At 54.4% G+C, this 24,552-nt stretch overlaps 8 protein-coding genes across 8 annotated transcripts; 5 read left to right on the forward strand and 3 right to left on the reverse strand.

Annotated features, from left to right (window-relative positions):
- Positions 1-3,647: 3,647 nt before the first annotated feature.
- AFUA_6G11900 (uncharacterized protein) lies at positions 3,648-3,956 on the forward strand (the record flags this gene model as incomplete). The annotated part of the gene is made up of 1 exon (XM_745977.1): positions 3,648-3,956. The coding sequence occupies one exon, from the start codon at positions 3,648-3,650 to the stop codon at positions 3,954-3,956; it is 309 nt and encodes a 102-aa protein (XP_751070.1).
- Positions 3,957-5,219: 1,263 nt separating this feature from the next.
- Positions 5,220-8,053, reverse strand: exg19 (glycoside hydrolase family 3 protein; the record flags this gene model as incomplete). The annotated part of the gene is made up of 4 exons (XM_745978.1): positions 5,220-5,798; positions 5,872-7,189; positions 7,293-7,872; positions 7,960-8,053. The coding sequence occupies 4 exons, from the start codon at positions 8,051-8,053 to the stop codon at positions 5,220-5,222; spliced, it is 2,571 nt and encodes an 856-aa protein (XP_751071.1).
- A 770-nt stretch (positions 8,054-8,823) lies between these two features.
- AFUA_6G11920 (uncharacterized protein) lies at positions 8,824-10,591 on the reverse strand (the record flags this gene model as incomplete). The annotated part of the gene is made up of 4 exons (XM_077805092.1): positions 8,824-9,721; positions 9,776-9,932; positions 9,990-10,329; positions 10,389-10,591. The coding sequence occupies 4 exons, from the start codon at positions 10,589-10,591 to the stop codon at positions 8,853-8,855; spliced, it is 1,569 nt and encodes a 522-aa protein (XP_077661223.1). The 3' UTR covers positions 8,824-8,852.
- Positions 10,592-10,596: 5 nt separating this feature from the next.
- AFUA_6G11930 (transcription factor domain-containing protein) lies at positions 10,597-13,205 on the forward strand (the record flags this gene model as incomplete). The annotated part of the gene is made up of 5 exons (XM_745980.2): positions 10,597-11,280; positions 11,430-11,870; positions 11,929-12,299; positions 12,372-12,534; positions 12,578-13,205. 5 exons carry the CDS (start codon positions 10,597-10,599, stop codon positions 13,154-13,156), a joined length of 2,238 nt encoding a protein of 745 aa, XP_751073.1. The 3' UTR covers positions 13,157-13,205.
- A 389-nt stretch (positions 13,206-13,594) lies between these two features.
- Positions 13,595-14,246, forward strand: AFUA_6G11950 (uncharacterized protein; the record flags this gene model as incomplete). Its single annotated transcript, XM_745981.1, has 2 exons — positions 13,595-13,762; positions 13,884-14,246. The coding sequence occupies 2 exons, from the start codon at positions 13,595-13,597 to the stop codon at positions 14,244-14,246; spliced, it is 531 nt and encodes a 176-aa protein (XP_751074.1).
- Positions 14,247-15,120: 874 nt separating this feature from the next.
- AFUA_6G11960 (glycoside hydrolase family 128 protein) lies at positions 15,121-16,343 on the reverse strand (the record flags this gene model as incomplete). The annotated part of the gene is given in 3 exon segments (XM_745982.1): positions 15,121-15,148; positions 15,583-15,596; positions 15,615-16,343. The coding sequence occupies 3 exon segments, from the start codon at positions 16,341-16,343 to the stop codon at positions 15,121-15,123; spliced, it is 771 nt and encodes a 256-aa protein (XP_751075.1).
- Positions 16,344-17,159: 816 nt separating this feature from the next.
- Positions 17,160-18,710, forward strand: AFUA_6G11970 (DUF1996 and WSC domain-containing protein; the record flags this gene model as incomplete). Its single annotated transcript, XM_745983.1, has 3 exons — positions 17,160-17,497; positions 17,528-18,014; positions 18,087-18,710. 3 exons carry the CDS (start codon positions 17,160-17,162, stop codon positions 18,708-18,710), a joined length of 1,449 nt encoding a protein of 482 aa, XP_751076.1.
- A 1,136-nt stretch (positions 18,711-19,846) lies between these two features.
- exg5 (glycoside hydrolase family 55 protein) lies at positions 19,847-22,763 on the forward strand (the record flags this gene model as incomplete). The annotated part of the gene is made up of 7 exons (XM_745984.1): positions 19,847-20,153; positions 20,209-20,661; positions 20,727-21,852; positions 21,919-22,014; positions 22,085-22,177; positions 22,255-22,451; positions 22,567-22,763. 7 exons carry the CDS (start codon positions 19,847-19,849, stop codon positions 22,761-22,763), a joined length of 2,469 nt encoding a protein of 822 aa, XP_751077.1.
- Positions 22,764-24,552: the final 1,789 nt, after the last annotated feature.

Raw genomic sequence — 24,552 nt, forward strand, 5'->3', positions numbered from 1 at the left:
TTCACTCTTCAACAGAATACTTACTATCGACGCTGTCAGATTAATGATTTGGCTGGCGCTATTGTTTGTTGTCGTGGTATTTCCGCAGTTCTGATTCGAAGTGTTCCCACAGTCTTGGTTAACCGTGATCGTCCCACTGCCATCTCTGTCACCATGACCTTGGAAATCGGGCGCTGTCAACTGCGGAGATTCTGAAGGACCCCTCGAGGCAGGTGAATATCTGTTGGACAGGACGCATTGTAGTTCTGGATCTGATGTTCTTGCTTCGGCACCTATGTTGGTCTCATGTGCCAGGCAGCCTGGCTGGACCTTGTGCTGCCAGCAATATAGCACGGACGGGCGTAGACGTCGTGCACAGCGTCGGCCCCTCTTGACTTTTCCTTTGCAAATACGATGAGTAATGTCGAGAGGATTCATATCCACAGACAGGAAATGAGACGGAGAGGATGATGCAGATGATCCTGGGGCGGATGTACACGGTCTGATACAATCGGTTTCAGTACATTATGGCTGAGTAGAGTACCTACATTTCTTGACAACAATTCGTTTCATATACCCAGCGTTCGTCTTTGATTATTGCCTGCAGGAGTCCCTTACAACCTACTGCTTTGGGAGGGGAGGGGGAGGGGTTGTTCACTCAAAAGAAAATATAGATATGCAGGACCCAATTGGTCTGCATGCAAAGCTGAATGGGGGGGGGGTTGTCAAGGAGGCAAGCTGAGTGCTGATAGCGGAGAAATCCAAGGTGCGTGACAGGAAATTGTCTATAGACCCCCCAGTAAACTTTCAAGTGATATCAATGGACTGTGCTGTGCAGCTGGAGGAGTAATATCATGGAGGCTAACTGAGTACTGATGATGGACATGCCCAAGAATGCATCTGCACATCTAACTTCAGTTCTGTTAGGAAAGATATGCTGCAATTGCCTCTGCAGTATTAGGATTGGATAATACCAGTCACTCACTTGCAGTAGAATGGGAGAAGTGTACTTTGGAGCACAAAGAAAAGAAATAAGCTGCATATATACGGCGACAAGTTGAGTAGTGACACCTGTGGTTTAGGCAAAGTAAGGAATGATCATTTGTATACTAGGTTGCACTAGAAGAGACTGTGTATATATTATTAACATCAGATACTCAGTATGCAGGCTGAAATATCTTTTCATTGAGTGACCTGCTTCAGCTCCATCTACGCATATCATTGCCCTCCCAGACACCCACACTGACGCACTAGAAGTTAAGGTCACCATTCCCACAACATCTTGCCCATGGGCACTCCCTCGGGTAATGTTAACATGAGAATCAGCTTTTCGCCATGCCTTGGCACTTCTATTGTCCCCTCACGGAGAAGAGCGACCCGTAGCTTCTTCCATTAGTGTGCCAGGACATGTCACATTTAGACAGTTCCTTTGCTTCCTCCCGACCCACTCAATTGATGAATGTGATATCTGTCGAGTCTATATGGTTATCATTCCCTATGGCCGCACAGGGGCGCTGCGAGTGTTGTATTCGTACTCATCTCAGAGACTGCGCAGAAAGTAGTGTTTAGCAATGCTCCACGGCCCGGGAACAGCTCCGCACAGTGTTGGTCGAGGACGATCTGATGATGCGCGCCCCATGTATAACTTTTCTGGAGGGGTGCATCTGTGCTCTCCAGCAGACTTTGAGGCTTTGAGCAAACAGTTCGCCGACCTATCAACACCTGGGATTCGCCTCGACTGAGGTCCCTAACCAAATGGGGGGGAAAGCAATAAACGACAACAGACACCTTGCAGACATTGAGAGCTTGGTGACCCTGATGTGTTGATTACAAAACCTACAACCATATCATAATGTAAGACTTTCGAGGTATTATTTGATCGGGAGTCCAGATTCCGCAACTCTATCGCCAAAAGATTCTGCGTATGCAGATACCCTATGTAGTAGTCGTACTATACAAGCGTTGCCTCCTGGAGTAGAACATCGATTGCTGATGGAACGTTACAGAAGTACGAAGCTAGCCAATATCCACGGGTAGCAGTTGATAGTCTGCTGGATCTCGGTGATCTGTGGGCAAACCGATTTCAGGTGCAGAGCAAGGTATCTTAGATTCTGCCATTGAATATATTTATCACTGTCCTTGTCTCATCCTCGGTATTCAGTTCTGACTAGAGCATGCGCCAGTTGCACATCGGATCGAAATTCTGAATGACGGATTGTTCCTCCCAATCCAGCATTGATTCCTGGCAGAATTTTATGAAATAGGAGCCTGATTTCAGAAGCCTGTTGCTCCTGTTAGATGGCAACAACCTGCTCTTACTAGCTCAGGACGAACTTACATGGACAGGAGTCGTGATGACTAGTCGTGTCCATCAATGATGATGCGGCCGCCGGAGCCACCAGAAGCAGTTCCTGACGCGTTGCTTGCGTTTCCACCATTGCTGGAGATATCCCCAGTCTGGATGGTCTTCGTATTATTGTAGGTTGACGTGTCACCGCAATTTGTGGAGACTGTGTTGCCGCAATTCTGCGCGGTGGTATTTCCACAGTTATTGTTCCAGGTGAACTGGTTCTTCTTTCCGCCGTAAACCATGGCAGTGTTGTCCCAGCTCCAGGGGTTCTTCATAGATCCTCTCATTGAGCCTTGGACGCCATAGTTCCCCTTGGAACTCTCATCGGAGGGCCTCCAAGACATTGTAAAGAGTCGATATTCTCAGGAATAAGTGGTGGCAGGAGGGAATCAGATCGGCAAGGACAGCTCATTTGCAAAGACAAAGGCTGCCATAACCACTTCATCCAAACGATTTTATTCATTCTCTCCGACCAAGTTGCAACTGAAGCATACCTAGCGCATGATGTTTAGCTTGCCATGGATTGAAGTTTGTGGATACTAACTGACTGCATGACAGGGTTACATTAATAATCAAACATACACCTTGGTGGCGTTCATTTGTTTCATGAACTACTCTGTCCTAGGCAGTTGACACTGTACAGCGTACTGATTGGTATTGTGATTAGGACTGGGGCGAGGAAGCCGCGGTTGATGTAAATCCACAAAGGGAAATTAAGAGATGATCTTTGCATTGTATCTTAGTACTAAAAACAGCTTCCATTTACTGCTTCACCCCTCACTGCTTTTAGGGCAAATCTGGCTGACTCTATTGGTTATAATATGGCCCTTGTAGTTAACTATAGTATGACTCGCTGCAATATATGCCCCGTTTCTCCAGTGATGAGGGGAATGCATGAAGTTCAAAGCAGAATTGATGAACGGATAAAGTTATCATTCCTACTCATCCTTGGGGCACGGTAGCTGCTTTAGAAAAAGGGCTGATGACCAGCTGATGTTAGACAAAGTTTGAATGATTACAAAATTTGTTGTATTCGGTGGTCTTTTGCTAAGGCAAGGATGTGCAGTGCAATGTTTGGCTGAACCCATTTGATAACAGCACCTCCGTGAAAATGCATACGACTGTAGTGATAAAACCTGTGCTTGACATTCAGGCAGTTAAGGCTCCATCTTATCAGGATTCTGGGTATATAAGTCTCATATTCCATAGCGATGGGCTGCTCTTCTTAAGTTCGTCACATACAATCTACAACGTCAGAGAATTACTTTCCTAAAAGACCCATACCATTGAAGTATTCTATTATACCCCTTCTTGAGCCATGTCTTCCCTGAAGGTCGGAAAAGTTACAGGCGATGGCGGACGGGCTACCGGATATCAAGCCGCCAGACTTGGCTCAGCCGTTCGCAATGCCGGGGACGACAAAGGCAACGCAAGTGGTGGAAACGGAAGTGAAATTGAGTTTGCGACAAAGGGTACATACAGCAAGGTCGAGGCCGGTGATATTTCGAGCAAGGGAGGCGATGCGGATGTCAAAAGCTCACGCAGTTGGGCGCGGGGACGCAACTGGGGCATAGCCAAGTCGGGCCAAGCGACTGCTGGTTCCGGTGGTAACATCACCATTGGATGATTCACCCACTTCCTGGTGAGTTCTTGCGCTCAGTACGTTGGTCAAGGATTCAGTGGATGACATGCAGTTCTTTCTGCAGTTGGAGTTGATGAATGGAACAGCGGCAATGGATCGCTGGCTTTCCCATCGAGGCTACACCTTTCGTTCGGATGTTGGTTGACCGTGGAAGAATGGAGGAGGACCTGCTTTTTGTAACTGTCACTCATTATTCGTCCTGTTATGAACCAATGGAAGCAATGAATGCAATTCAATGCCCTAAGCTAGTATACATGATCTGGCTTGCATTCTCACCACTACACTCGTAATCCTAGCTCAGTCAGAACGTAATATGTATGGTATTGGCAAGTAAACATATGAGCATATTCTTTTGCACAGCAATAGTTCCCAATATATCAGCTTCTAGCAGGTGTGGTGTGTTGTTGTTACTGTTAGAATTATAGCAGCTTGGAGCAACAGTAATATAGTAGTAGAAGACTGAGGCAAACAGGCTCAGAAGGCTCACTAATACCATCAATATTGTTCAATTAATTGCCATCTTACAATCAAGTGCACTTGAACTAATTTTCTGAGATTCTTTAGAGTTTATAACTAATAGTCCCTCTGACAGCTCACAGATAGTTAGGTAATAAATGCGTCAAGTAAGCTACTGATCCTACATACTTGGTTATGCATATTAGATGCACCTATCCATTTGTTCATTGGGCATGGCTTATACATATGTATCCAGAACTCGACACCCCCTGCAACAATACAGATTAGAATTTGTCACTTCAGGAAGATGCGCAGGAACCACTGATCTATTTGACTTGTAATGAGGTAGAGTAGACAGAGAAGAAGCTGTTCAGCGGTTCTGCCTGGATTTTAGCATCCATACCAGAGGTAGAAGCATCAAGTGGTCCTGCATGTTAAGTATTATCAGTAAGAGGCAGTACATTAGTTGTGTGTACCTCTCAGTCAGAGACCAACTTATCTAGAGGCCAGGATAATCCATAACTAATAGTAACGGCAGGCAAATTCAGGTGTAGAATTACCTTATAACAACCTAGGCCCAGCTTCCTTAAATCACTGTATACTATCCATAAACAGCTGATCCTTATGAGAGAACTAGGGTTCTGATTTAGCTGACCAGTCTACTATCTAGTACTAGATAATACCTGGGTCTGCTTTGAAATCAACGATCAGACATATGACATCCTACCACAACCTGACGGCAAAGGCCGGTTTCTGCTAGAAGATCTGAATTGCCACATGTTGGATCGGAAATTACAGTCCATTCCACACCCTCGAGACCTGCACCGTCAATGGCGCAACCAACGTGTTCCCCTCCCCAGTCCCCACAGCCTCGACGAAATATAGTCCCTTCTCACTCAGCCATGCATCGCACCCCTCGTCCCAGAAACTCGTCGCGAGCCCAAGAGGAATCGTGATCGAGACCTCCCTGGTTTCGCCCGGCTGCAGCATGACCTTCTCGTACCCTTTGAGCTCGCGCACCGGCCGTCCCACGCTGCAAGCCGCAGCTGGTGGCCGCACGTATACCAGCACGACCTCGGCGCCCGGACGTGCGCTGGTGTTGGAGACAGTCACGCTCACGCGGAGCGAGGACTCTTTGATGTTGGCTGCGTACGGGGCTGTTTCTCGAACGGTGAGGTCCCTCAGGTGGAAGGTTGAGTACGAAAGCCCGTGGCCGAATCGGAAGAGTGGCGGCTGTCCGGTCGTGTCGTAGTATCGATATCCCACGTAGATGTCCTCGCTGTAGAGGACTCGTCCGCGCTCGGAGCGGTAGCTGAGATAGGACGGGTTCTGCGCGAGTTCTCGGGGAAAGGTCAGGGGGAGTTTGGCGGACTGTATAGGGTGCATGGGAGTTTTCAGTCAGCAAATCTAGGGAGGTAAGGGTGGGAGATGCACAGATACGTACCGGATTCACGTCGCCAAACAAAACATCCGCGATGCCATTGCCCGCCTCGTTGCCCCCGTACCAAGCCTGCAGCAGCGCCTTGGCCTTGTCCGCCCACGGCATCGTCACAGGCGTGCCACTCTGCACGACAATCACGGCGTTGGGCTGGACCGCTAGCACCGCGTTGACGAGCTCGTCCGTCCCCGGCGGAAGGTCCATGTGCGGCCGGTCAAAGCCCTCGCTCTCCCAGTCGCCGCTCAACCCCACACAGACAACGACCTGGTCCGCCTGCGCGGCTGACTGCACCGCCTGCTGGATCGCTGTATCTGTATCCAGCTTCCGGCACCCACCGAGCCGAAGGCCCCCCGGCCCAAACGAGACCACGCCGTGGTGGTGCTGCAGGTTCGACGTCGGCGCCGTGCCGAACTCTACAAAGACATGATGTTTCTTGCCCGCCTCGAGGTAACGCTCGCCGCGTTCTTCCACCGTCCCGATCCCGAAAAAGGACGTGCCCGCGCGCTGTACCGTCTTGTTGTCGACAACCAGCACCCCGTCGATGTACAGCAGCCCCGTGCCGGCAACCGTCAGCCCAAACTCATACACGCCGCTCTCCGGGGGCTCAAATGTCCCCTCCAGCGTGGCATAGTACGTATCCCCCGAAATCTGCGGGTGGCTGTAATCCATCAGGAACGCGGAACTGTTCGTCATGTGCAACTCGTCCACGGGCGTCCGGCTGTCGCTGCCCTTGAAGCTCCCCGACGCGGGCGGAGGCTCCGTATACACCCGGAACGTATATCCGGGCTGCCCAGTTTCGATCGTCCTCAAATGCTCCCCGAGCAGCGGCAGCTCCTTGTGCCCGTAGCAGCCCTGCGAAAAGACGACTTGCTCGGCGCCGCACTTATCCGCGATCCCCTGCCGGGGAGTCACGGTGTAATATGCCAGCAGCGACGCCGAGCCGCCGCCACAGTACGCCGCAAGATCTGCGTTCGGCCCGATGACAAGCGTCGTCTTCTCTCGATCGAGCGGGAGGATTGGACTGTTGGTACTGTCATTCTTGTCGTTCTTCAGCAACACGACGGACTCGCCTGCAGCACGACGGAGCAGGGCGCGGTCCTCGGGCCTGTTTAGCTTTCGCTCGGGCGCGTATTCGGGGACTCCGGCTCGCGAGGCGAGTTGCACGAGCTCGAGAACCTTGCGGACCCGTTCGTTGAGCGTCTTCTCGGAGACTTTATTCGAGGTCAAAGCGTGCATGAGCGCCGGCCCGCGGAAGCGCGTTGGGCCCGGCATTTCGAGATCGAGGCCGGCGTTGACGGCATCTGCTACGCTGTAGGTGCCGAACCTGGAGAAGAGGTTCCTCTATTAGTAAATTGACGGGAGAGTAGAGTCAAAGCATCATGGTAAACAGGCGAACAAACCAGTCACTGATCACAGCCCCCTCATACCCCCACTCCCCGCGCAGAATATCCCGTATCAATCCCGGATTCTCGCTCGCATGCAGCCCGTTAACCTTGTTATACGAAGTCATCACAGCCCCCGGCCTCGCGCCCTGGATCGCAAGCTGGAACGGCAGCAGGTAAATCTCCCGCAGTGCACGCGGCGTCACCAGCGCACTGACCGCCACACGCTCATGCTCCTGGTCATTGCACACCAGATGCTTCAGCGTCGGCACAACCCCGCCATCCTGGACACCAGAGCAATAGCTCGCCGCCGCGAGCCCCGAGAGGACCGGGTCCTCGGAGAACGACTCGAACCCGCGCCCGCCCAGGGGACCCCGCTGGATATTGATGGTCGGGCCGAGGAGGACGTGTGCGCCTTTGGCTCTGCACTCGGCAGCGAGGAGCTGGCCCAGGGAGAAAATCAGGTCCCTGTCGAAGGTTGCGCCGAGTGCGGTCCCGCAGGGGAGACAGGCAGAGGGAACGCCGTTGAAGTAGCGTGTGCCGCGGGCGCCGTTGGGGCCGTCGGTTGTGCGGATTGAGGGGATTCCCAGGCGGGGGATTGCGAATGTATGCCAGGCGTCGACTCCTTTTTCCAACAGGAAGAAGATGCATTAGCTATATCTGGCTGTGATGGGATGTAGTGAGAGGGTCAATGGGTGGTGGATGAAGATACCCGAGAGCAAGGCAACCTTCTCATTCAACGACAGCTCGGAGATGATCTGGTCAATGGCCCGCTGGCCCATACCAACCGTATCGATGGAGCCCATTTTTCGCTTTTGCCTTGGTGAGTTCGCACGGGTTGTTCGATGTAGGGATACCCCCAAGAGGTCTGATGCAATGAATGGGAAGGACCGGTAACGGTGCTCCCTCTGACCCTTATATAGCCGACATGGTGAGCAATACATCGGACACATTGTCGCCCTGTGGGTACACGATGGGGCCCTCGCAGCCGCTACACAGTGCCCTGCGAGAACTGCAACGGTGGCAGTCTCACAATGAGCAGCGGCCGAGGTTTGGAAATAGCCGACCCGGTCATCATCCCAGGTCCTGGATGCAAGCCACAGCCAATAGCCTACACGGAAATCGTCGACATCAGATGAGGCCGCGGAAGATCGCCTTTTCCTCTGATTGGCGGGTACGCCTCGTGTGATTGAGTCGTTGAGCTCCTGTCGAATAACCAGGGGTTTACGAGATATTCTACTGACGAACGGCTTGTCCGCCGAAGTGACTGGTAGCGTCGTATCGACATTGATTGGGACAGCCCTGCTCGCACGTCCTAGGGTACATGGAGCGTAGAAACGATGGACTACAGCTGTAAGCTCAGTGTCCTTAGACACGAATCTAAACAGACAACAACTATTCTGTCGGTACTCGACATACGTGGCTTGACAGGGCACTTTGACGTAGATGAGGAATTTGACAACTGGCCACTATTTCTACATAATTTGCCAGTATTACCAATAGCTACGGTCCGAGACTTGGACAAAGACTGGGATGGCGGCCGACTCAAGAGCTGCATAAGAGATTGACACAGGCAGCCAAACGATCCAACATACACTCACCGCATCAGTGCTCGATCACATACCCGCCCATCTTGCGCGGCGGCACCCGGTTGTCAAACATGAGATCAATCTCCTCGAAAGTGCGACCCTTCAAGTCTGGAATGTACAAGTAGCACAGCACGGTGGCGATCACCCCGAGCCCGCCAAAGACAAATCCGACCTTGCCCTGCATATTGCCCTCGTCCGGGTTCACCATGTACGGAATCACAATGTTCATGACGATGCCGAAGACGGCCTGCGTTGCGGTTGCCACGGCGGTTGTCTTGGCTCGTAGAGACGGCGACGAGGTTTCCCCGAGCAGCACAAAGGCCACGGCGCCGATGCTGACCTGGTAGAAGAAGGCCCAGACGACGGTCAGCGCGGCCTGTGTCCAGCTCGCGCCGCGGGTGGGGACGACGTCGAGGATGCCGATGAGCAGATTGATCGTGCTGAGGATGGCCATGCCGGAGTTGAAGATGATGCGGCGGCCCAGGCGGTTGACGATGGTCCAGGAGATGATGGTGCCCACGACGCCGCAGGCGGTCACGCCGACGCCGAGATCAAATGAGCGCTCTGTAGGTAAACCGGCGAGCTGGAAGAAGTACGAGGAGAACCCGAGGACGAAGATGATGCCGACCAGGTGCTGGCACACGAACACGCCGCCGGAGATCAGCGTCCGCACGCGGTTGGTGCCGCGGACGGCGTCGGACCACTTGGACTCCTTGGCTGCGAGATCCTGGGCCACGGTCATCTGGATGGCCACGAGCTTTGTCTCAATATTCGTGTCGGCGCCGTATAGTCGCTGCAGAGCGGTTCGCGCCTCGTCGATCTTGTTGCGGCGAACGAGGTACCAGGGGGACTCAATGGAGAAGGGAAGTCCGATCGCTAGGAAGGCTAGGGTTGGGATCAGCTAGGCGTCCCTACATTAACAAACGCCGCTGAACATACCGACGAAGAAGAATTGAATCGCAAATGGGCCCCGGTATGCCCATTTATCGCCTCGCTCCCCGAAGCCCCGAATGGCCGCGTTGGAGAGCAGCTGGCCTATGACTATCCCGAGATTCACACCGGCAGTCGTGATACCGCGCAGCACAACGGGCGAAACCTGTTGTGACCTGGTTAGTGACATGATTCTCAAATCGTGGTATTGGACATAACTCGCCTCGGAAGAGTACAAGGGCCCGATGGTAAGGTAAAAGCCCAGACCCACTCCCAGGATCAGTTTGCTGATGAGGAATGCTGCTCGCGCTGTCGAGAAGAGCTCTCCAAAGATGCCTCCACAGGTGATGACCACGCCGACGGCGAGAGCCAGCCTTCGACCGACTCGGTCCGCAATCGTGCTGCAAAGAAAGCCGCCAAAGAACTGGCCGACGGACGAGATCGAGTTGAACGCGCTCAACCAGGGAGCCGGGACGACAAAGCCGCCGTCATACTGCTCACCAAAGTCGCGTCGGAATGACGGGATGGAGAGGACGGCTCCATTGACCTGGGCGTCAAATCCCCTAGAAGTCACGGCATTAGACAGGAATCGCCGAACGACTGTTGGGTTTCTTGGACGTACCATCCGATGGCACTGACGCTGAAGAAGAACGACCACCAGATCAACACTGGGTGGCCGAAAATCACCTGCCGGACCGTCTGTTGATGCTCGAACACGTTGTCGCTCACCAGAGCCGATTTGGCCCCGGGATCTGCTGCAACATCAGCCGAGTCGGCATGGACAGTCTCGACGGTGGAATGATCGGCAGACTTTTCGATCGCCATGTTTCATGCACTGGTGGAGGAGTTGGGTGGAACCTGCAGCCAAACATGAGAGACACCGGCGGGTTTTATGCTGCCGGAGCGCAACGTCGTCGAGGATATGGGCTGAGAAACGGTATCTCAAGTCCTCCCGTTTCCACTCCACAAGCACAACCGTCCAATGGGCAATGACAGCGGAAGCTCGCGCGAAACCCCACAGCTTGGTGCACAGCTTGCATGGATCCTTGCTTGTGGCCAGCCCCTTACAACGTTCCCCGCAAGTTACCAGATGGTCAGCACGGCCAGACCCGTGTCCCGCTAGCGAGGTGACTCTTTGGCGTGTCTGGTCTAGCGCCACGGTAAAAGCCAAATGGATTACGGGGTTGTATATGGGGTCATTCGCCACTAACCCCACACGCTGGACTCTGATTGATTTAAGACCTCCCCCCCCCTTTGTGTCAGACGCGGAGTGTCGGTTTCTCTTCCCCCCTTTACTCGTGGACTCTGCTGCCGTTTCTGCTCGCTGTGGACACCGGCATGGCAACCAAGCAGCCGAGCAGAGGACCTGCGGCATACCCCCGTCGCAGGGCCGTGAGAGCATGCCAGGTCTGTCGGGCTCGTCGGACGAAATGCGACAACAAGAAGCCGGCGTGCTCGTTTTGCGAAAAAATAGGCGCCAAGTGCGTGGTCAACGACCCCACCGACATGTCAGTGTACGCTACCCGAGTTGAGGATCTCTGTGGGTGCTTTTCTTTCCAACGCTAAGGGTTGGTGCAGGTTCGACCCGGCCAGCGTATTGATTATCCAGCGCTTGGACCAGATTGAATCACTCCTGCAACAACAACAACGACAACGACAACAGAAACAAAGCGAGGACTCAGGGCCGGCCCTTCGAAACAGCAATGCACTGGACACAATTAGGCACGCCTCAGCTGCGGGAGACAGCGGGTGGACTACCTTCAACAGCAGCCCTGTGTACCAGACGCACGGTTCTGACTTGAGTCGACTGACTATCGAGACGATCCTCTCCTGGAGCGTGTTTGAAGGGAAATACGACGCTGGCCCAAGTCTCACAGACCTGCTGTCCTCGCCAACAACCCTGTCGCAGGAGCCTTTCCTCGCCAGCATTGACCCCCGGCACGAACGCCTCGACCTGGACCTGAGGACCTGCACCCGGTTGCTCCACACCTTTCTCGAGGAGGTGCATATTGCCAACCCCATCCTGGACGGTCCCTTAGTTACCGGTTACCTGTACCAGGCATGTATCCATGGAATCGGCTGGGATGCACCCTCGTGCCTCGTGGTAGGACTGTCCTTCCCATCCGAAGCAGCACACTCACTGACCCGAACCGCCCTCCCAGCTGCTCATATGTGCCTTGGGCGCAATCTCCGAAAGCTTTCATGAGCACCACGAAGCCAGCTCGATGACTGCGCGACAGTCGCCGACCTTTCACCTCGGCCAGCGATACTTCGAGGCCGCGCAAATGCGACTCGGAGCGGTGCTCCGGACGCACGGGGTGCTGGAGGCGCAATGTTTCTTCTATTCTGGTGTGTACCTGATGGCCATATTTCAGCCACTCCGTGCCTGGCGGTGTTTCGTGCAGGCCGCCGCCATGGCAGAGACCCTGCTCTTCTCGTACGGGGGGAACAGCCCGCATGCAGCTGGCGCTCGCCTCAAGAGCGAGACTCGCTGCCTGGAGACGACCCATTGGGCCTGCCTCAAGTCCGAACTGTGAGCCCGTGCTTCCACCTGCGATTGACCCTCCATCCCTTGTTGACTAGCTGACCCGCCCGCTCCGTCCAGCGAGCTCCGGCTTGAGCTCGGCCTCAACCAGCCCGACCCGCTCGGGTTCACATATCCAACATTCTTCCCCACCGTGCCCATGCAGCAACTCAATCGTGACGAGTCCCGCGTGTGGTATTTCTACCTCGCCGAAACCGCCGTGCGCCGGCTCACCATGCGGATCGTCCAACACTTCTTCCTGAACCAGAGGCACGGCCGCTTTCCAGATGCACATAAAATGCGCGAGGTCTCGCTGGATTTTGAAATCCAGGCCTCGGATTGGTAAGGAAACCCCTCCTCTTCTGGCTATCATCTCAGCCCTCCTCTTTACTTACCACTGCCGAAGAACGACTTCCCTTCCACCCGTCCTCACCCTCTCCACCCCGGAAATGGACGACGACGTGCTCAAGTTCGTCTTGCGCGGCCACCTCCTCGACTGCTACGAGTGGATCTACTTCCCCTACCTGCTCGAAGCGATTGCACACGCAGCCCCGCGCAACCCGGCCACCGATGAGTTTGTCGTCCGCGGCCTCGCCATGGCCGCCGAGCGCATCCACAAGAACCGCAAGGGCTTCCGCCACCGTCACCACGGCGTCTGGCTCATGCTGCGCTCGTGTACGCGGAGTGCGCTCCTGCTGGTTGCGGCGAGTCGGGCGGCGGGGGGTGTGCGCGATATGCTGCCTGTGGGTTGGAAGGCGGCGGTTCGGGGCGCGGTGGAGATGTTGGCGTACTGGAGGGATGAGGCCGGGGATGCGAGGGAGAGGCTGAGGGTTCTTGAGGAGGTGGTCGCGGGATGGGGGGAGTAAGTGATAGTATCTCTTCGAGTTGGGTTAGGCGTTTTATCATGTTGGCTAGGATACCTCGTCTCTCACTTGCGGGCTTTTTATCTCCATATCTGGCACACATGTAATGTCTTCTGACAAGCACGGGGTGCACATGTCACGGGAGATTCCTGTGGCATGTCACTTACTAGTCATTGAATATATAACAAACTATTACTTTGAAATATTTTGACCGTAATACTCCATGTCCGCAAGAAACATGTGTCTCGTCCGGTGGACTCCCACTGTCAACCAGAGGCACACCTGGCCACATTCGAAACAGCACGAGCACTCCTCTTTCAAAAAGGAAAAAAAAAATGTCCATTAAGCAATATCTCCAGCCCTGCGCGGAACCTCAATAACAATCTCCCCGACCTCTGCAGATGTCGGCGCACACGCGGAATTCGCATTGTAGGGCGGCTGATGAGCGTTCGCCGGTGGTCCTATATCGCGAATAGCAGGGTACGCAGACGCGCGCACCCGCTGCTCATGGTATGTGTGGATGCGGTCGAGGGCTGTCTTGAAGTCGTCGAGGATGACGGTGTTGCAGAGGCATTGGAAGATGAAGGAGAGCTAGGGCGCGAGGGATGCGTTAGTGTTCTTTTCTTTCTTTGTCGTATATAAGGGCGTTGTAAAGGTGTATCATCAAATGTGATAGTCAGGGTAAATTCGAGAGACATGCCTTCCAGAAAGGTTCGACACCAATGGGCAGTGCGGCGCTGCGAATTACACCAATGACACTGCATGTGTCGATAATGATGAACAAGGTCGAGACACACATCGCAGCCAGCATGATGCCGAATCGCGGGCTGACGGTGACCAGCTCGACGATGCCGAAGCTGTACCCGCGTTTGATGGTGTAGAACAGAGAGCAGGTTGTGAATATCCACCACGGGTCACTTTGATGCGATTAGCACAGTGCTCCGTCCTTCTCGGTCGTCCGATCCTCAAAACTACAGGAATTGGGACAGGAACTGCAGGACTCGGTGTCATAACGAACCGGAAGAACGGTTCCATTGGCCGCGTCACCTCGAATACGCGGTTGATATTGTTGAAATATGCAAAGTTGGCATAGATCTCCAGCAGCCAGTATGGTTGTACCGCGACCACACTAGCGATATATGCCATGGAGACATTGCGACTATAGAACGGCTTGCTTTTCATCCAGGCAATGACATTGTGCAGGCTCCAGGAGACGTTGAGCCCGACAGCGCTCACGGAGAGATACCACCCGTAGACGGGGGGCTTTTGGAAGATGAATGTGCCGTGTGGAATGGCGAGGAGCAGCTGTCATGCCTTCGCTGTCAGCCGAGGTGCCACGGTGTGCTGCAAAAACCAAGGACCCCAGGAGGTGAGCAACTCGCCTCGATCAGAATCAGCTTATGCAGTAAGATGCGTCTTTTCATTGTTTGCACCGATGACCGCGGTCATGACGACCAGCGAACCAACCATGAGTCCCTGACCCCAGGCTTCGAGGACAGGGCTGTCGGGATCCGTCGGCCTCAAGATGCGGTCGTCTGGCGATTCCATCATGAGAAGATCTGATTCTTCCGTACACAACAGCCTGGCTGATGCGCTGGTCTTGCGGGGATCAACTTGAGAAAACGGCCATTAGGCGTTGTATTATCGTAGTATCTGACATGGTGCGAGCCAAAGCCGGCTGACAAAGCTCAGGTCTTTTGATGTACAACCCAGAGGCGCTCGAAGCACCACGGCTGGTATCAGGTAATTAGCAAGGTAAGCCACAAACCCTGGACGAGAAAACTAGGGCCACGAGTTAGGGTGGAGAAAGTGTGCATTTCGGATCCCGGGGTACACAACCGGCTGTCCGGAGGTAAGAATGCATGGCATGACAGGACCTGCACAGACATCCATGCATCTGCATCGCGGAATTGCGGAGTCTTTTCTTGGCGTGAGGGCTTCATCTCAGGGCCAGAACTTGGAGTCCCTTAGTCCTCTAGTGGTAGACGGTTCAACCTAATCAAAGAAGTCTCGTCCAGACACCAAACCACAACAGTATGTGCATCGTACATATGTCCCACAAAGGTTAGGGAGAAGTCACGGCTTGCCGGAGTTGGCGGCCAGCCGATGGAGCCCACTGGTCTGAGATTCAGGGTTATAGATATTACTCCGTCAATCTGAGCCAGCAGGGGGCTAGTTATGCAGCAGCACATGCCATACACAGCCTAGCGTCCTTGGCGGCGGTAAGGAAGCGTTATATGCGGGCCAGGACAGTGTGCTTCGATGATAGAGTTCCTTACATGATCTAGAGGACTCCCAGGAAGCTTCGGCTGTCAACTTCTCCTACGGCACCAAGGAGTACTACTTTGTACATGAGATGGATCAGAGATAAGTTTACCATAAGTGCAATTTCTGGCATGTTGTTGGATCCATGATAGCAGGCCACACACGAGATCGCTAGCCACTAATAAGTCGCATATACCTGTCCCAGCTGCGAAAGCCCGTCTCCACCCTCGTTGACCAGGAACCCCGGAAAGACACCAAAGTAGGCATACCGCTCGACATAGGGCTGCGCATCGAGCCACGGCAGAACCGCCTGCAGGAACTGAATCTGCTCCGCCTCGGAGCCACTGGCCGCGAACTCCGTGATCCAGATCGGCAGATGGTACTTGTCGTAGAACTGCTGCACGTGCGCCTTGAAGCCCTCCGGGTCGTTATTGGCGTACCAGTGGATTGCCACCAAGTCAATCGTGCAGGTCCTACAGTGCTCGAAGAACTGGTCCATCCACCCCGTCCCCATGTTGGGCGGCGGACCGTTTGTCACCGCGGGCGTCGAAATGCGCACCTGGGCCGCGAATGGCTGCAGGCTCACCAGGTAGCCGGCGGCCGCGTCGGCCGGGCTAATGTTCGATTGGGAGCCGAGGTCAGGCTCGTTGAAGCCCAGGATGGCTTCGACGCCGGTTGCGTGAACGGCGGCGGTCCACTGGGGGTCCAGCGAGGAGGGCAGGCCCCAGAGCATGGGATTGAAGTCCAAGGAGGCGCCGAGCCCGTTGCGCTCGTAGCCCCAGTTGTAACCCCAGGTGACGTGGCTATATCCGCTGAAGAGATTTGCGAGGGCGCCGTCGTTATACGCGAGACCGCGCTTTCCCTGGGCGAGGGCGAGGGCAGGTCCTAGTGCATAGAGGATGGGAAAGATGGCCTTAAAGATCATGGTAATAGATATCAGAATCAATATCTCGGTGCTATATGAGGGCGACTGGCAGTGGTGGGAGCCACCGTGTGTGTGGACTACGCATTGCCTGTATTTATATTCGTCGACGAAAGACACTGAGATCGGCGCTTCTACAGCATGTCGAGTCCGGATTGATCAAAACAAATGAATTGGTTCCATCAACTTCGGACAGAACATGCCAATACCCTATGGCATCTCTCGATATCAGAATTCCCCGAACCCGCGTCGCTGCACACACTCGCCCGTGGTGTCTTGCGGAATATCGGTAAAGTCCCCTGAATTTCTGGAGAGTAGGTCGTAGATGACTACTTGCAGCTCTAGCCCCGGTCTTCCACTTTAGCGGAAGCGTGCTGCAGACGATGTACCCCAGAAAATAGTCTGCAGCATGTGTGCCACCCCGGCCAAAGCAACGGCAGATGCATACCCCTCTCAGTAGATTGATTATCGTTTGAAGTCGCGGAGTGTCGGGACGCAGAACACGCGACGAGCTCAAGTCTCGGTTTCATGCGTCATGCCTGCAGATTGGAGTGTGGAAGACTAAGTGGCACTACACTTGGTCGATATTCTCCTCTCCTGCGCGTCAAGGTGACAACAAGCAGTCTGTATAGGCTCTGAAGCAAGGTGGAAAGTCAAATAGATTGACCTGTCCGTGAGGAGGAGCAACAGCAGCAGCAGCATCAGGAGAAGAGTCGAACTGCTAAGTTAAAAGGAGCCGGAAGTGGCCTTGGACAGAGAAACGACGAGTCCCACGAGCTGTTTCCCCCTACACCACACTCTGCAGTGATCTCTTTCATTATGCCTCTGTTCAGCAAGCAGGCCTCTTTGGCGTGGCTTCTCAGCTATGCACCGTTATCCCTCGCATTTTTCAAGGTGCCCTGCAGCACCCCTCTGGTCATCGAACGCGCAGACCCGATTGTCCAGCCGGGCGTTGCATCGAGCCATGTCCATACCATCATGGGCGGATCGGGCTTTGGCTTCACAATGGACTACAACATGACTCAGACGTCGCAGTGCAACTCTTGCTCCGCGGTAGAGGACAAGTCCAACTACTGGGTTGCCTCGCTGTACTACCACGCGCAGAACGGGAGCTTCATCCAAGTGCCCCAGAACGGCGGTGCTCTCATCTACTACGAGTAAGTTCAAGGTCGTGGACCTTTGCAGAGTGCGACCAATCTTAACACGGATATCAAAACAAGGCAGCGTCCTGACCCAACAACCGACGGCACCATCGTCGCACCCCCAGCCGGGTTCCGGATGGTCGCGGGCAGCCCCTTCGACCGCAGCGATAAAGGCGACATCGCCACTGCCGCTCGCAGCTTTGCGTGCCTGAACTACAACGGCCCCGGCACCCCGCAGACCCACGGGTTCCCAACGACCCACTGCCCGAACGGCCTGCGCGCGCAGGTGTACTTTCCCTCGTGCTGGGACGGCGTGAATCTGGATAGCCCCGACCACAGATCCCATGTGGCCTACCCAACTCAGAGCTACGACAACGGGCCCTGTCCTGCATCCCACCCGGTCCGGATTATCTCGATCTTCCTCGAGGTTACCTGGCACACGGAGCGGTTTGGGGATATGTGGTATGGGAACCAGCAGCCCTTTGTGTTCTCGTTCGGGGATCCTACGGGCTATGGATTGCATGCGGACTTTGTACGTGCTTCTTGATTGCCCTCTCCTCTCTCTTCCCCTTCCCCCAAGCTAATATCCATGGGCATCTTCTAGCTCAACGGCTGGGACATTGACGTTCTCCAAGACGCCATCAACACGTGCCACGACGGCGGCGGCGACATCACCAAGTGCGAGCCCATCACCTTGCAGCCAGACTGGGTGACAGACGGCTGCATTCTTGAGCGCTCGATCAACGAGCGCATCGACGGGTGGCTCGATGAGCTCCCCGGATGCAACCCCATCCAGCCCGGGCCCGACGACGCCAGGCCCGTGACCGGCTGCGGCGCACCAACTACCATCGGCGAGCCCCTGCACTACTACACCGATCTCACCGGCAGCCACGGGTGGGAGTGGGTGGGCTGCACTCGGGATAACGTCGGCGGGCATCGGGTCCTAGTCGGGTCGACGGCAGAGATCTCGGATCTAACGCCGGCCCAGTGCGTGGAGAAATGCAGTGCCGAAGGCTACCAGTATGCTGGCGTGGAGAACGCACACGAGTGTTTCTGTGGCAATAGTGTGGACCAGGACGATATGCCGAGGGTTACGCCCATGGGCAATTGTCTGTGGCCGTGTGCGGGCGACAGCCTGCAGAACTGCGGAGGATATGGGTTTATCGGTCTGTATCGCAGACGCCAGGGTGGATGCAAGAATCTGGAGTATCCCATTGTCCCGCATTAGAGTGTACACGGTTATTGCGATGTTCTACTGCAGATCGCTTGCCTTTCTGTGTCTGCATGGAAAGTGCTCTTGACCATGATTCCATTCGATCCTATGAATAGTTTGTCTTCGCTTAGTCTTCCACTGAGATCTAATCTTACATCTTGGAGTATACACTCCGAATGAAAGCTGTCGCTTGTATCCTCACTCTGTCCTGTGAGACGGTTATTAGCAATTGAAAGGAGTATCATGCGTCTACCCTCAGGAAGATTAGATCAACACAATGTTACCCACGTGGTTACTGTCACAAACGAAGGAGACCGCAGCTAGTTCACTCATTCTCCAGATTCCCCAGACCGAATCTCTCACCGGACGTTATTTCATCCAGTCGCATAACGTCCCTGACGGGAACACGACTCGCAGGAATGGCTCTGTCCGTGCCGCCTGTCCTTCCTTCAGGCAACGCCCGACGCCTCTGACGATGTGGCAGAGAGTACTGGTGCTCGGAAGGAGAGGATTCCGAGCCGTGAGATGTTCAATCTTGCGCTGGGCCGACATGTCTTTGCGGGGTTTGGCAGAACTGGGGCAAACATGGTCGCCAACTCCCCCAACTCTCCCCACAGCTTGTCCTCGTAAACCGCGGAGTGTCGTGCGAAATGAAGGAGTTTGGGGAATGTCACTGCAGAATATCCCTGCATCACTGGAAGCGGGGTGCACTGCGCGAACCTTGCCGTAGAGCACAGACAGCGATTCGCTTAGGAAGACCTATCTGAAACGTTGGCGATATTGCAAGTGCCGAACTTCAGCAGCCCCAGAGCCATTGCATCTGCCGAAGCCATTATCGCGCTGTGCCAGGGATTGAAAATGTGCCAGGAATTGAAAATGGGTTTGCGTAGCCTGCATTAGTGGGTTGAGGGACTGTCCACGAAAAATGGCTCACAGGCGACACTCCGCGCCTCCAGTGGGCTGTTTAACGCAGGAACGAGACGTCAATCTGGAGACTCTTCTCTGTAGATTATCGGTACAAAGTGTGCCAATCTACGCCAACGCCGTAGTAGTAACAAGCACGCGGCGGGGACCGTCTTCTCACGGCAAAGTGCGCATCTCAGGTTGCAAGGACTGGCGCTCTCCAGAGCCAGGAGGAATATAAATACCACATGTCCTCCTGTATTACAACGACTATCATTCCAACAGAGGCATCAACTAGCCCTCGACTGTACAGAGTGGTCCCGCGGCGCTATCATGCACATCCGCTCTCCCTTCTCACTATCCCCGTCCTGCTCGGGCCCCTGACCCACGCAGCGGCAATCACAGCAGGAAGCTCTTCCACTGAGAGTATACAGTCTCGCCAGGCAGCGAATGGCCCTGGCTACTGGCTAGAGTCCATCTCGCACCAGGGTATCGCACCCCTGGGACCTTCCGGATATAGGGTGTTCCGTAACGTCAAGGACTTTGGCGCAAAAGGTGAGTCGCACCCGCAGTGGCCGACCATTCGCCCTATACTGATACCACACATCAGGCGACGGCATCACGGACGACACGGCCGCAATCAACGAAGCCATAAGCAGCGGCGAGCGTTGCGGGCAAGGCTGTTTCTCCAGCACCACAACGCCCGCCATAGTCTACTTCCCTGCGGGCACGTACGTGATTTCGAAGCCCATCTTCGACTACTACAACACAATCATCACGGGAAACCCAAACGCACTGCCTGTTATCAAGGCATGTGCGGATTTCGACGGTGGCTATCTGATTGACGGCGACCCTTACTTTGGACCGGAGCTGAACTGGCCTGCGACTACCGTATTTTGGAGACAGGTGCGCAACCTTGTGCTCGATACCACGGATGTCGCGGCGAGGAAGCAGATCAGTGGCATCCACTGGCCCACGGCGCAGGCAACCAGCTTGCAGAATGTTATCTTCCAGTTGAGTGCCGACGAGGGCACGGAGCATCAGGGGATCTTTTGCGAAAGTGGTGAGTATACGACTTTCCAACCAGTCTCCATTGGATAGATCTCTGTACTAACTAGTGTAAAACAGGCTCTGCCGGCTTCGCAGGGGATCTCGTCTTCAATGGAGGCAAGATTGCCGCGGCGCTCGGAAACCAGCAGTTCACCATGCGCAACCTCACTTTCAACCACGCCCAAACGGCCATCAGCCACTTCTGGAACTGGGGCTGGACCTACCAGGATATCACCATCAATGACTGCGAGGTCGGCATCGACATTTCCACAGGGGGCAGCGAGCAGCAAAGCGTCGGGTCCATCACAGTCTTTGACAGCTCCTTCGCCAATACCCCCGTCGCCATCAAGTCCGCACAGTCCGAGTCCTCTACGCCGCGCACTGCTGGCAGCATCATACTGGAGAACGTGGCTATCAACAACGTGGCTACTGTTGTTCAGGGGCCCTCAGGCACAGTTCTGGCGGGAACTACACGCTCGTCTGTTATACCAGGCTGGGGCCAGGGAAATCGCTATGTCCCCGATGGGCCCACTCGATTTGCCGGTGACATCACCCCGGTCTCGCGGCCTGCTGGACTTGTGGTTGGTGATGGGAAGTACTACCAGCGCTCCAAGCCACAGTATGAGCAGCTGCCTGTCTCGGCCTTCTCCAGTGTCCGGGACGGCGGCGCTACTGGCGACGGAACGACTGACGACACCGCAGCACTGCAGAGGGTGATCGATTCCGCCGCCGCCTCAGACCGGGTGGTATTCCTCGATGCAGGCGTGTACAAGGTGACCAGCACGCTTCGAATCCCCGCAGGGTCCAGGATTGTCGGTGAGGCATTCCCCGTGATCCTGTCAAGCGGAGCGTTCTTCAACAACCAGGAGGAGCCCCAGCCCGTGATCCAAGTCGGGCAAGCTGGCCAACAGGGCCATGTTGAGCTCTCGGATTTCATCATCAGCACGCAGGGACCTCAGGCTGGCGCTACGCTCATCGAATGGAACCTTGCGTCGCCGTCCGATCCGTCTGGAATGTGGGAGGTGCATGCGCGCGTTGGAGGGTTCGCAGGGTCCCAGCAGACGACCAGGGAGTGCGCCAAAACACCCGAGACTGTAATCACAGAGGCCGATGAGAAGTGCATTGTCGCTTACATGCTTATGCATGTCACCCCGTCTGCTTCAAACCTCTACCTGGAGAACACCTGGCTCTGGGTTTCGGATCAGTAAGTCTCTACTTCTCCTGGACACGCTGTATGAGGTTTCTCCATGGGCACTAACCCTTGTTAAAGCGACATCGATGTCCAGACCGAGGCCGATGGCGGCCAGATTACGCTCTACAGTGGACGCGGCCTGAATATTGAGAGCACGGAGGGAAACATCTGGCTGTTCGTGCATTTGCTACCTCTGGCGTCTGTATCCTCTCCGATCATAGGCTGACCCACTTCAAACCATCAGGTCCGGCACATCGGTCGAACACAACGTCCTCTACGAGTACCAGTTCGTCTCAACCCAGAATGTGTACATGGGCCAGATCCAAACAGAGACCGCGTGCGTCTTCCACCACTTCCTCGAACACAATCCTCTCGTGTCTCGACTTCAGATGCTGATACGAGTCTCGCAAACAGGTACTACCAGAGCAACCCCAACGCTCTCATCCCCTTCACGCCGAAAGCCGCAATCCATGATCCAGACTTTGCCTCCAGCTGCAAGAGCTCCAGCGACGGAAACTGCGAGGTCGGCTGGGGCCTCCGTGTGGTAGATTCGCACGACCTCTACGTGTACGGCGCCGGCCTCTACTCCTTTTTCAACAACTATGATGCAGGTTAGTGTATTCTCCTCTACTTTCGGGTCATGATATCTGCGCGTCCCCCTTCCCCGTTGTTTCCCATGGCCCTGCCAACAGTTGCTAATATGGATGTCCCTTGCGTAAATCACAGGATGCTCCACTTACGGCGGAGAACAGAATTGCCAGAACTCCATCTTCAGCATCGAGGGCGATTCGGCGATTACTGTGTACAACCTGAATACGCTTGGCACCCGGAGCATGGTGGATCGGGACGGGCAGAGTCTGGCGAGCTTCAGTGATAATATTAGTGTTTTCACAAACAATATTGTGCTTTTTAGGAGCCAGTGAGAGTAAACAAACCTAGCCTCAGCTTGCCCGGGGGGGGGAGCGTGCTCGGAAGACCTGGAGTGGGATCCTGGAGACAGGAGTGGGAGAGTAGCGACAGCGGAAGATAGCCTACTAGCTGTGAATATATTATAATCTCAAGGTTCTTATTGCTATATTGCTTTATCGAGTTTTTAATGCAGGAAGGGAAAAGACTGCTGAGAATCTGGCAGTATCTGGGAATTCACCTGCACGTGTTACTGGTGCTGCACTTTCCTGCTGCTACTTCTCCAGATAGGACTTGTATGTACTCATCCATTAGGTTCACAGTGAGGGTACAGCAAGGGGTAATAGCAGGATCGCTGTAGTTATTGTGCAAGTCAGCTTGTGTGGACATAACCGTCGAATCCGCTATACCTCTGGCTATTGTTAGAGCAGTTACATGTCATACAAAATCACTAGACTAGCCGAATAGAAGTAGTACTAGCAGGCGCCACTATTAGCCTCTGAGCTAATGACAACGTCTTTGGCTTCTCATTCCTTAGCAACTTATTGACATGTCTGCAATATCTGCTCTTCCACCTAGAGAAACTTCCCTTAAAGCCCCCCACTGGCTCATGGTATGTATCGTCCTCTTGAAGCGTCAACCGAGGACTATTTTGGTTTATTGGGCTGTTGGTACCGCCTGGTACTCAAACACTGCTTCTTCCAGGTCATATGATAGCTCTCATGCCCTAAACAATTGCACAACGAAAGCGCAAGCGCTCCTGGTAACCTGTGAGCCATGCCAGGCGTGGAAAAGGAAATGTCATGGAGGGAATCTGTGTATCCCATGTAGGGACTGGGGTATGAATGTCTCTATGACCATCATTCTGGGCAGAAACCTCACGCCTTTCCGAGTCTTCGCAGCTGACACTGCAGGATGAGCCCCGTGCAGAACGTCTGAACATCTTTCCCCAACCAAACTCGAAACTCCGAAGATTTGGCGTGGCTGGAGGAGTTGACTGCCGACATGCCGACTCTTTACGGAGTTGATCTGAGCCAGCTCTTGCAGAATGATTGGCCCGGAACTTGTCTAGACGCTGGTCTTTCGGAGTCAACATACTTGCCTTGATACCTTGATCAAGCTGACCGCGGGCCAATAAGTCTCATTAGAACATGGCATGCTATGTCCTTCAACAACGCACAGGAACAGGCCGTGCCGTCAGGTTTGGATGGAATGGTGGAGTATTCCGGGGAAACAAGAGAGTGGTGGGAATCTGCCCTCGGGTTGAGCGGCTGAACAGCAGGGCGAGGGTCATAAACATGTTGCTAAGGGGACATATGGACTAGGAGTTCGTGAGGCCTCGATACCTAGGACCATGGTTTCTCGATCTGAATCGTATCGCTATTAAGGCGGGCCATCTAACCCCGTCACTTTCCCGGAAGAACGAACATAGTCCAAAACAGCCATTGCCGGGCTTCCAGGTGATAGTTTCTCCCTGTGCCTCAACTTCGGCCCACGTTTGTACGTTTTTGCAGAACTATCGAACGGAAACTTCCAGCCCATCTGATTCCTATCGGCAGTGAATCTAGACAAGGGCGCGGGAGCCAGGCGACGAAAGAAGTATCCCTGCTCCAGGGGTGGCGGAGATCGGGAATATGGTTCACGCAGAATGAGCAACCCACGCAGCCCTGAGTCTCATGGGGTCCCAGCATGAAATGGTAGAGGGTTAGTTGTTTGCGCCCTTCGAACAGATCCAACAGGCTCTTCCCTCCGTCAGGTGTATCGAATTGGAACCGAGCTGGGTCGTGGATGCGCACCATGGGCAAC

Source organism: Aspergillus fumigatus, chromosome 6 (genome assembly GCF_000002655.1).
Source record: "Aspergillus fumigatus Af293 chromosome 6, whole genome shotgun sequence".
Lineage (NCBI taxonomy): Eukaryota > Fungi > Ascomycota > Eurotiomycetes > Eurotiales > Aspergillaceae > Aspergillus > Aspergillus fumigatus.